This window comes from Anoplolepis gracilipes, chromosome 7 (assembly GCF_047496725.1).
Source record: "Anoplolepis gracilipes chromosome 7, ASM4749672v1, whole genome shotgun sequence".
Classification (NCBI taxonomy): Eukaryota; Metazoa; Arthropoda; class Insecta; order Hymenoptera; family Formicidae; genus Anoplolepis; species Anoplolepis gracilipes.
The window spans coordinates 5,196,882-5,209,245 of NC_132976.1; the positions used below are offsets into that span (position 1 = coordinate 5,196,882).

General features: G+C 29.3%; 2 protein-coding genes across 8 annotated transcripts; both read left to right on the forward strand.

Annotated features, from left to right (window-relative positions):
* The first annotated feature begins 233 nt into the window (after window positions 1-233).
* Ric-3 (RIC3 acetylcholine receptor chaperone) lies at window positions 234-7,531 on the forward strand. Of its 6 annotated transcripts, XR_012046992.1 has the most exons (9): window positions 236-542; window positions 781-1,134; window positions 1,852-2,114; window positions 2,207-2,393; window positions 2,717-2,853; window positions 3,926-4,086; window positions 4,245-4,431; window positions 4,537-4,614; window positions 6,156-6,283. XR_012046992.1 is itself a non-coding variant. In XM_072895240.1 (8 exons), exons 1-8 carry the CDS (start codon window positions 398-400, stop codon window positions 6,504-6,506), a joined length of 1,785 nt encoding a protein of 594 aa, XP_072751341.1. In that variant the 5' UTR covers window positions 234-397; the 3' UTR covers window positions 6,507-7,531. The 6 variants fall into 6 exon arrangements, 5 of the variants coding, with proteins under 5 accessions (XP_072751341.1, XP_072751344.1, XP_072751342.1 ...); XM_072895240.1 differs by lacking the exon at window positions 4,537-4,614 and having other exon boundaries at window positions 234-542; window positions 6,156-7,531; XM_072895241.1 differs by lacking the exons at window positions 2,717-2,853; window positions 4,537-4,614 and adding an exon at window positions 3,203-3,255 and having other exon boundaries at window positions 235-542; window positions 6,156-7,531.
* Window positions 7,532-9,758: 2,227 nt separating this feature from the next.
* Window positions 9,759-12,316, forward strand: LOC140667600 (KICSTOR complex protein ITFG2). Of its 2 annotated transcripts, XM_072895692.1 has the most exons (7): window positions 9,759-9,960; window positions 10,036-10,123; window positions 10,192-10,417; window positions 10,507-10,790; window positions 10,906-11,681; window positions 11,766-12,000; window positions 12,078-12,316. In XM_072895692.1, the coding sequence occupies exons 1-7, from the start codon at window positions 9,902-9,904 to the stop codon at window positions 12,255-12,257; spliced, it is 1,848 nt and encodes a 615-aa protein (XP_072751793.1). In that variant the 5' UTR covers window positions 9,759-9,901; the 3' UTR covers window positions 12,258-12,316. The 2 variants fall into 2 exon arrangements, with proteins under 2 accessions (XP_072751793.1, XP_072751795.1); XM_072895694.1 differs by lacking the exons at window positions 9,759-9,960; window positions 10,036-10,123 and having other exon boundaries at window positions 10,230-10,417; window positions 10,482-10,790.
* The last annotated feature ends 48 nt before the right edge of the window (window positions 12,317-12,364 follow it).

Consider the following 12,364-nt stretch of genomic DNA (forward strand, 5'->3'; position numbering starts at 1 on the left):
CACTGATAATAATAATATAATTTTTTTATGAATGCACATAACTTGAAATGTCATGCTCAAAACTTATTAGTCTAGAAGTATTGTCTTCAAGTAATTTTCAGTATAATTTAATTTCTGCAATTATGTGCTGCGATTTTTAAATAATTTTACGATATCACTTTTAAAAAGTTTGAAGCAATAATTCTCTCCCCCCCTGATGACGTCTTGATACAGCCCTGTTACGGTTTGACAAAAATAGCAGACGACAGTGCGCTGCGGCGGCTTTCATCTCGTTTTGCGGGTCTTGCCGTGCCTGGACGTGAGTGCGGAGGAAAATTCGCGATCCGTTAATATTAGTTTTTATCGAAGTTTTCTCGAAGCGAAATACATTTACGAACGACGAATCTATTACGAAAAAATGGCCGAGATAACAGATTTCGGACCGAGAAAGACGATTTTTATACTCGCGATCGTGGCCAGCTGCTTCGCGGTGCTATGGCCGAAAATTTTCTACCCTATGCTCACAGCATCTGTCATCCCGCATCAATCTACGGACAGTTCTGGTAAGATTCCAATGTTCACGTGTGTAAGATTGTTAATGACGTTAGAAAATTTTCGCCAAAAATATTTTGTTATTGGGTAGACATTATACTTTTTTAATTATTATTTTATCTATATATTTTATCTATAAATAACTTATATTTTGATGTCTCATGTGTAGAAAGTTAAATAGGAATTTGTATCTAAATATAAAATACTTTGCAAAAATCCTTTTATACTGTATACAGTTATTATGTGTAGTGTGCTGCGAAGTAATATTTGAAAGCGATGTCACTGCAGTGGATATTATGCAAGAAATGTGTCAAAATATATTGAGGCATCATCCAGTTGATCCACGTGTCAGAGATGCGTTAAAGCTTAGTAAGCTGAGCCCACAAACTGCGAGTTTGTGTAGAGAGGAGGTTCTAGCCAGATGTGGCATAGACTTATCATCTTTTCTTGCCGAAAGGGAACGATTGGGAAAAACCTACAAACAAGTGTTGGAGGAAATTAGATCATTCAATAGCTCTCTTTGCCTTAAGATGAACTTTGGTGTACCATTGTCTCAATTAGGAACACCTCATCTTATCAGATATCATATCTTGATGCCACACAGTAAGAATTGCAAAGATATGCGGATTAATTGCCACTTAATACTAATAAATCATTGTGTCATATTCTATTTTAATATATAATTAATTAACTAACTGCAACTACTTTCATAATAATTCCTTAAAAATATATGCAAGTTTGTAATTCTCATAATAGTCCAATATATACTACCAGTAATATTTATATTCATTGAATGTGAATTATGCTTTAATCACATATTAACATATGATAACTATATTGTTTATAAATTGTTTATATAGTAAGATAAACTTTAAGAGATATATCTGTAATGTATCACATCATCATGTATATATGGAAAATGAGTTTTTGAGTTATCCTATTTGGTTTGGCTGATTGCCAAAAAAATAAGCACATTGGCAAGACAATGTTTGGCAAACAAGACATGGCTCATAGCGTTTTAAATACATCCATACCAATGACCTATTATGTATTTCTTTCATTTAGATTTTCTATAAAAATCCTTGATTCATTTCATAAGAAATTATCAATTGAGGCATATTTATAACATATAATATTTTTTAGAAAGTTAATAAAGCATTAATTATATTATATTGCAGCACATAACACAAGCTTGTACTAATTTCTGGATGGAGACGTTTTGACACAGAATTAAAATATTTTTGTATGAATTAATAAATAAAAATATATTTTACAGATAAAATTTTATAGATAAAAAAAATACATTTTTTATGTATACAGATACTATACGACAGGAACGTCGTACTCCTCCTCATGCAGGTGGAATGCATCCTGCGATGAGAGAGCGAGGAAGGGCCATACCATCCTCTCACATTGTACCGAAGATAGTGGACAAATCTGACCATCCTGTACCAAAAATGAGGCCACCTCTTGGTGGTGCTGGTCATGTTGTTCCAGCTCCCAAGGGAAATGGTACAATGGGGATTGTAATGCCACTATATACAATAGGAATAGTTTTATTTTTCCTATACACCATTGTTAAGGTAACGTATAAATTTGCAGAATAAATCACAATAAAGATTCGAATGCGATGAAATCGTAGAATTATATATTAAATCCTGTTATTTTTTAACAGGTCTTGAAGAAAAATTCCGATAGCGAGATTATTTCGGAATACCCAGGGGTAGCTGCTGAAAAGGAATTTCGGAAAATGGTGTTTAATCCAGAAGCTCTCGCTACTGCAATGACCGGAGGTACGCTACATTATCCACGGGAAAAGTCACCATATAGGACTGCACCGACTATAGAAGAGTTAAAAGATCGTAAGTGCTTCTATGCAAATGTTTCTACTATTACGCGAGTCGTGTTTCATTTACATTATCATCAATGCAATGTTTTTCTGAAAAGCTATTTCTTTTGGAGAAATATTTTGAAAAATTAAGATATATATATATGTCTTCTTGAGTATCTAAACAGATTTTTTAATGATATTGCATGATGCAAGGTTTGCACAATTAGAACACACACGTATCTATACACGCGGATATACATTACAAGATTCTGAATAAAAATGCGCATATATTGTAAGTACTCATACTTATACTCTGTACTACGTTTAATAATGTTCTACATGCTGGAACACAAGAAGCGGCAGGAGACATAGAGATAGATCAACTGAGACAACGATTGGTCGAGACGGAAGCAGCCATGGAAAGAATCGTTGTCCAAATGAGCAACATATCACGTTCAGTAATGAGCTCGGGCTCACAGCCAGAAATCAAGGTTTACCAGATTAGTTTTGATGCAATTCACAATTTCAGTTTATTAGTCGTTAGAAAGTATGCACGTCGTTGTGTTCTGATTGCGTTACAAGCTTTACCCATCCAATGTACATTAAACTTATTGTACATTTAGTGTTAAAATTTTATCTTCAATATTTGGCTTCTTTAAATATCAATGCTAAGTGTTGCAAAAATTATAAATTGTTGGTTTAAATGTTTATCTTGTATATAAGATCCATATTGATGACTATGCATATATTAGTCGAGTGCGATATTCAATACGAATATTTAAATTGGAATATATATATTCAGTAATAGAATTTACGTTGTATATTTTATATTTTGAGTAGTAGATGAGGCTCCAAAGTCCAATGGTCTGGCAAGGGTCGATCGCGGTTCTAAGGTACATTCCTTGCCTCCGAAAATATCTCTAACAAGAGTAACCAAGAGTTTGTGGAACACTTTCATTTCTAGCGCACTAGTCGAATAATAAGTTTCATTACATATCAGTGTTTTTCTTACATATGATAGTCTCATTTGTATGATTCTGCGGTAACAACATTTAAGTGTTTCAAATGCAGAATTGCCATTATCCTTTTGTATATAAGTAAGGATATTTTTCTCAATGCTAAATATTGTTGAGAAACATAAGTTAATGAAATTTGAGGTAGTTGCTCTTCTTATAGCTTCTTAAAGTGCTAATTGTGTGCCTTGCATGTATATGATACTCGCTTATTTTATATCTTATTATAATATGGCATATTATAAAATTAATAGCATAATGAATTTTACAATATTTGTCTTACATATAATTATCAAATTATACTATGTTTTTTATGTAGATGTAAAATCTTTAACATAGTTCATTTTTTTAATTTTGTATGGTTTTTATAATAAAACGTATTGCTTATATATAAATAGCTCTTATTAAATTAATCAGAGAAATGGCTTTTGAAGTTTTTATTATTTAGTGTATGTTATTACTACATATATTTTTTATTTAAAAAATATGTACGAACAGTGAATGAAAAATAAATAATGGAAGTTTAATATACTAAGAGTTTAATTTACAGGAAGATACTACAGTTCCGGAATCACATAGTAAAGAAGATGAAGAATTAGACGCAGTAGAACAGTCACCGACAGTTAAAGTTATGGGTATGGAAATGACAGCTAGTTGTGAAAGTGGACAGAAATGTAGCAGACCTACCACTCCCATTATCCCTGTATCAAGGTATTATACTTATCATTCCTTTAATATTGTTTTATTCTTCTCAGTATTTCCTCAATGATTTTCTGAAATAGCATATATATATATATATATATATATATATATATATATATACACACTTTAAAAAATATATATATTGTCATTGTATTTTTTTATTTCAGTAATGTCGAAAGAGAAAAAACGCCACCAAAACCTATATATTTAGAAGGTTCACTACCACCGCAATGTGAATTACTTGTGACTGATTCAGAAACACAAGCAGAAAAGTCAGAGGACGACGACGACGCTCCTGTTGTTCTCTCAGGCAAAATGACCCTCTCCCTCATCAGCCTCGACCAGATTCCAGCTGTAAGGAAATATTAGAATTACCAACAGAATCAAATGAATCTGCGGAGCCTTGTTTTATTTGGTGATTCTTTCATTCATTTAATTGTTTGCCTAACTTCTGTATAGGTTACTTAATATAGAGATCACAAATCACAGGAACTAAATGCAGTGCAAAGAATGGTTTCTTGGCAATTATATAAATGGGTATGAGTAATGTTCTGATTTCATCATTCATTATTTCTATTCCTATTATTCTCTGTGATTTGTTCTAGATATTAATGACATTAGTGCCTTATGCCTTTTATTTATGTTATTTATGTTTTTACTAATATTTTAATATGACATACACTGGCTTGTTAATAGAAATTAGGTTTTATCAAAAATAAAAAATGCCTCTGAACTAGATTGCCAAACTTTTGGAGCTAATTTTACAGTTTGGTAATCTATTCGAGGAATCTATATTGTTTAATGGAGGAGTGTGTTTTGTCTATAAGAATATATAATTTATGTTTATTTAATATATTGTTTTATGTCCGTGTAAGAGAGAGAGAGAGAGAGCAAATTATATATCATCTGACTAAATGGAATGAATTTTTTTGTAATTTTATTTTTATAATTTTGTTTTGTTAAAAAATGATTTTTTTTACATAATGCTAGTGAAATTATGTTATGCAAATTGTCTTTTGCAAGAAACAACACTGCAGCATTAATTAAAATTACACTTATATTAACATATTAACCATTACACACCTATTAGTGTGATATATATATATAAAGATATAATGATAAAGATATCTATTTAATGTTATTTATATAACATATATAAAACGGTTATTATACAAAAATAAAGTATATAATTTAATTGAGTCATGTCTTTTTTACAATTAATAATAATGAAAAGTTAAATAAAAAAGTTGACTTATTTAATCAATTTAACTTTTATAATATTTTTTCAGTAATAATATGCATGTTAATATAAAATACATATAAAAATTTTATTTTTATTTTTTTTTACTTAAAAAATAGTAAGAAACTATATTTTTTTACATTATTCTGCAAATAAAAGTATTAAACAAAAAATGAAAATTTATGTGTCAAGACATTTTAAGACATTTTAAATTTTGCAATTACATGTGTTTATTATTTAGAAAAGTGTTCTTTCAAATGTTCGACCATTACACATAATAAAGGCTATTGTGTTTGTAAACATTCAAGGATCTCTCTTCAAATCACATATCCTACTAAATCAATATCAGTGTTTAATCAGTGTTTAGAGTGAATGACAGTTGAACTTTATAATAAAAAATTTGAATGTGTTAAAAGGAAGATTATAATAGAAACGTTTCATTATGGTATTGTATTTTATAACTAATAAGAAGATAGAGCTGTGTTTCGTTTTAAGAGAATAATAAAGAATCGGTTTTCTCTTCAGTTATTTTAAATAATGTCGTTACTTTATGATTAATATGGAAATAATGATATGTACATTTTATATATTTGTATATTTCTATATTTATTAGAAATTTAAAAAAATACTTTTTATGCTTTAGCGCTTTAGCCAAAGAATTAAATTGTTCAATCTTTTTTCTTTACTATTGTTTCTCAATCGTAAAAAAGATTTGACTCAATTAAAAAAATTATGTGAGACGTTCCGTCTTGTATTGTACAAGTAATTTTATATTGCTTTCATTTGTTTTATAATTTAAGATACAATTGCATAAAAAAACAATTAATCTAACATATAGGATTCAGAGGAGCAAGCTGGAAAGAAGAACAAAATCTTGAGAACAAGTGCAGAAGTTGAGAATGTATTAAATAAAAAACAAAAATCATTGCAAAAAAAAGAGAAGCAGGAAAATGAAAAAATTGGTGAAGCTGAAGGAAAAAAGGATGAAGAAAAGGAGATGGAGGAAAGTGAAGAGGAAGAGATAGAGGAAAGTGAAGAAGAGGAGATGGAGGAAAGTGAAGAAGAGGAGATGGAGGAAAGTGAAGAAGAGGAGATGGAGGAAAGTGAAGAAGAGAAGATGGAGGAAAGTGAAGAAGAGGAGATAGAGGAAAGTGAAGAAGATGAAGAGGAGAAAGAAAAGGTGGAATGAGTCGTGAAAGATGAAGAATGAACAGAGGAAGAGGAAGAAAATGAAGAAAACAAGGAGGAGGGAAAAAAGGATACTGATTAGAAATATGATATTTCGACAAAAAGGAGTTTAAGGAGTATGAGAAAAGGATTATTGAAGAGGTGAATCAGCCAATCTTCTTTTCAGATGAACATGAGAAAGAAAGAAAAAATATGGAAAGTAAAATGAGCAAAAGAGAAATCAATTAAGAATAAAAAGGCTAAACAATTTTATTTCTTCAGGCGGATCAGTGTTTACCAATCTTTAAAGATTGGTCCTTTTATTATAATAAAAAAAGCTACATATAATTATTGCAATAATTATAAGAAAACTCTAATATATATTCACAATATATTGTAAAAATACATAAACTTGTTGATTAAGCACTGCCAAATACCTAAAATGTATATCTTATATGTATCACATTTTAATTTTTTTTCACCATTATATTCAAGTTTTATAGAATCATAAATTTATTGATCACAGGGGCCAAAAGAAAGAGGCAGTGCTATTTATGCCATGTTTCAATGGCATAAATATTCAATTTGTAACACATGTTATCTTAACACTTATTACTCTATGTACTTAAAAAGTCATTTATGAAATATCTAGATCTTACAAATACCAAGAAAATAAAGAAATAATAGAAAGAGTTATGAATCTCTTTCCAAATACAGCGTAGATATCAAACTTGGTGATTGGCAAGCACTGATACAATTTATGCAAAAGCCAAAAATCTAGTCTTTTTTATTACAAGAACAGGATTCTCGTTCGTAAAAACCTTTTGCGATCATTTCTTAATCGTTCTTTAAATATTTAATTCTGTATCATGTTGTAGCATTTTATGTTTTTACATTTTTAGTTCTCTTTTAGTATAAAATTTTGTAATAACGCTTTTCGATTTCTGTTTATGTATTTGTATACTGATACTGAAAATGTTTTGCCATTTCAATATTTCTAACCTTGAGTTGTAATTATAGATTAAAAATATATTTGTTTATAGTTTATACGCATTAAGAGTTTATATAAATAATCTATGTATAATAAAATTTAATTCATAATAATAATATTTCAACACATAAAATTATCAATATTTAAAAAAAAAGTAATCTCTTGAAAAAAATATAAAAGCAAATATCACTCTATTATTTGTTAATTTTAGAATAATTCGTAGACTTAAATAAGTTTGATTTTATTATTCTTATTTGTTTTTTACAGAAAAGTCAATAATAGCGAACTATTCAAAAAACAAGACATAAAAAGAGAAAAAGAATAAAATACTAGAATAAAAAATACAAGTGTTATAAATTATGTAAAGATATAGTTGATTAAAATATTATGCAGGTATATATAATATTGTTAGCCAAACATTCTTTGTATATTATATTTTGTATTATATAAAAATGTTAGTGTTTTCATAATGTCACACATTTAAAGCTTATGAACAATATTAAAAAACGTGATTTGATTAAATAAAACAGTACATCTTTTATCTTTTTTATATAAATCTTTAATCTTTAATATAAATCAAGTGGTATGATGCATCTCTTGTGGAATTTAAAATTATTTTGTAAAAACATTTATTCGTATATATTTAATTAGATTCCTTCGGCTAAAGCTCATACAGCTAAAAATGATATTTTATTGTAATGTAGAACTATATTTATGTTTATTATTAGGAAATGCAACATAGATAAATTTTAGTAACAAAACAATTTGTGAAGGATAAAGTACTTTGATTTACATATAGAGTATTAACTATTATACGTATAATACAATGCATAGTTTTAAAACTGACTTCTATTAAAAATTAAAAATACTTAATTATGTACTATATAAAGACAAATATTTAAATACAAAATGCTATTATATAGCTATGTAGTGACTAAATATTGTTATTAAAAAAGCAGATATAAATATATATATATATATATATATTATATATATTTGACAATTTTATTTAATTTTAAATAAAAAATAGAGATTTTATATATATAATTTAGGACTCTATTTAAGAAATATATATTCAAAATTGTTCGTGTTTTTCTTTATTATTTTATTACTTTTGTTAACTTCTTTACAAATAATTTGAGGATTCTGCAAATATTAAATCATAAAGATGCAAAATTATATACGCAAATATATAAAAAAATGTTGGAATAAAACATTTTTAATATATATATTATTTTTTAATACATATTTGTGTTATTCAAATACATCATAATTTTATATATATATATATTTTTTTAATGCAGTTTGAAAAAAAATGTATATTTTCTTATGTAAACTAGATTTTTCTCAAATCTTTTAGGTTGAATTATCTTTATTTATTTCATATGTGATTTATCCAGATTTACGCAATTGCAGTCGCCCACGCACACATACAATACAGTCATGACACAGTGTACGTTCAAATCCTCCATGTAACCTGTTTCTCATTTTATTTTTCTTTTGACTTCCAACCTTTCAAAAATATAAAAAGCAAAGAATTTTTCTCATATACAAGTAACATTTCGGTTTCAATTTTTGCATGTTCCCTGTACTTTTTTTGTAATATATAGAATAATTATGATAAATTTTATTAAAAATTGAATATAACCTATAAAAAATTTCTTCATATTTTTCATTGTTATTATACTAATTATATGATATTCACGTGTTGAGACATATATCTCACACTGAGAACAAATTATCAATTATATATGCAACATAAGTGATGATCGATTATACTACTGGATCGAGTGCGCTAAGACAGAGGAGCACTTTGCACATGTTTCTTGCGTGGAAAATTTGATAGATGAGATTTCCACGTTTCGTCCGTAATATTCTGATAGGCATCCCGATTGGGATTGCTTTTTGTGATACAGTCGGATATGTTGCTAAAGTAGAAGGGATCTCTATGCAACCTGCGTTGAATCCAGATTTACGGTATTCTGATTATGTGTTTTTAAATCGTTGGTCTATCCGGAATCAAGATATACAACGTGGCGATATAGTCTGTATCATATCTCCCAAAGTGCCAAATCAAACACTCATTAAAAGAGTTGTAGGACTTGCTGGAGACATTGTGGGCACGCACGGATATAAGATCAGTGTTCTTCAAGTATGGATGTGATACGTAACTGCTGAGTGGATATAATAATGTTGGAGCTTTAATAGACTGATATTAGTTATGCTTTATTATCCTTTAACTGTGAATAAATTATGTTTCGAACAGGTACCAGAAGGACATTGTTGGTTGGAAGGCGATCATGTTGGGCACTCTATGGACTCTAATACCTTTGGACCAATTTCTCTGGGTCTAGTAACAGCGAAAGCTACTCATATAGTTTGGCCACCAAATAGGTGGCAACAGTTATATTCTACAAAGTTTAATCATGAGAGCTGTTAGCTTTGTAAAAAAACTGCAATGGGAATTACCTGGTACTGTATGCAGGTAAAGTTTAATTATTACAGACTGTTAGTTTCACAAATAACTTGGGAGTGTGAGTTATTTGAGTATTATGTATAGGCATGGCTTAACAATAGGAGATGTTGACAATGATGGTGACAATGAATTGGTCGTCGGTACTGCTGAAGGAGAACTTTACATCTTCAAGGTAACTAATAATAGTAATGCTACTTAAAAACACGATTTAAAGCTAATATATAATATTTGTTCTGGCAGGGATCGGAATTATGGCAGAAGATCACAGGTCTTGGTCTAATAACAAGTGTAGCAATTGGAGATATTTTTAATTATGGACGTAATGCACTTGTTGTCATCTGTGGTGATGGATGGACACATATATTTTATAGTCCTAGATCTGTTAATCCTAATAATTTAAGTGTACCTGTAGGTCAACATGCTGGCAAAGATGCAAATGAACAAGACAACTGTAAAACGAATATTGGTGAGCTTGAGAATATGAATAGATATGATTTATAGAATAGTGCAAAAAAGCTCAATTTTTCTAGACTCATACAGAATATATATGTGCAGACATAATAAATTCCCAAAACTTGGAACATATTGACAACACTGCTGAAATTAATGAACTCTCTGGAAAAATGGAATGTGTGCATGTACAAAGAATTCCTACCAATACAAAGATAGTATTAATAGCTGATGTTGATAAAGATGGTGCTAATGAGATGATTCTTGGTCTGACGGACCGTGTTGTCAGATCTTATAGATGGTCAAGTAATGCTGACTTAGGAACAGGAAAATTGATTGGCCTAAATAAATGGGAATGTACTAATCAAATAGGAACAGTTACACTACAAGTATGCCAAATTATATGATGATCATTATATATATATATATAATTAAATTAATATTAATTATAATATAGAAAGATATATTACATGGAGATGCTGATGTATAAATATTTTTATTTAGCATACTGGCGATGGTACACCAACTTTGCTGGTTGCACAACCTGGTGGTACATTTATGCGGATTAAATGTAACTCTGCTGATTGTCACCCAAAGGAAACTTCTTGCGAGGCTGTTGATTATCAAACATTAGGAATATCTAGGATGCGTAATCAAAATATTTCAACTGAGATTATTGGAGATTTAGAACCAGGAATGACGCCGTTTATTTCAACGCTTGAATCTAAAATGTCTAATTATATGCCTAAAGATAAATTGTCGAAGCAAAATTTTGCAGATGACAGTCAACTCGGTATAAAAACCTTCAAATCGGCATCACTCGAATTTAAAAGAAATTATTCACAACCCGTGATTCGGAAAAATAGTCTAGATATGACAGACTACACTAGAAATTTTACAACAGAGAATCAACAAGTAGTTAAATTTTATAATCCTGTTGATTCTTCAAGTGCTGATGATGACGTGGATGGCAACTTTATCGGTGGCAACGTTATTCTCGGAGAATTTGACGGAGAATTCAATAGAAAAATCAAGAAAAAGAAAAAAGACACGTTGTTACCATCTTTTAAAGATTTTTCCATCAATGATAAACATAAAAATAAAAATAATAACAATAAAAATAATAATAACATTGATGCTAGCAATATAAATCAACATGAGAAGACATATAAAGATTCGAGTAATACAATCAGTAATGAAAGTGCTCCGAAAGGAAAACCTTATGCCTTAGCAACACTTGATGGAACTATTATGTTAGTGCAGGATGAAATCATTTTATGGTAAGCAATCACATATATATAGCTATTTAAATATATTTGTATAGTTTGCGGAATATATCACATTATATTCTCTTTTCTTTACAGGGCTATGCAAGTTGATCATCAGATATTCGCTCTATGTCGATTAGATGTCACAGGTAATAATTCCGACGAGATAATCGCTTGTGCTTGGGATGGTCAGACTTACATCTTAGATCAGCAACGGCACAGCGTACGTTTTCAATTCGAGGAACCAGTTAGAGCTTTCTGTACAGGAAATTACAACGTGACTCCGGGAACATCTAGTCCCAGCTTAGTGTATAACACTTTTAACAACAAGGTTCTTATAGATATATATTGTATATGCAGAATTAAAATAATTGATCGTATGATCATTATATTTTTTATCTCTTTTAGATCTTTCTTTATTACGACGTTATTCTCCCAAGCATGACGATCAATCCTCTCAATCCCATGAAGGATTTTGAATCTGATGAAATGCAGACCTTAAAGGAATTATTGGACGATTGCGGTGCTAATGAGAAACAACAAAAGATGCAACAATTAACCGAATGGCTGTTATACGGCATACATTAGTATATGGAACAAATAATATATATCAGGGAAATGTGTAATAAAATATGCATATTCTAAAATATGCATTGATTTATTTTTGCTCTTTACATTTCTAATATATAACATTA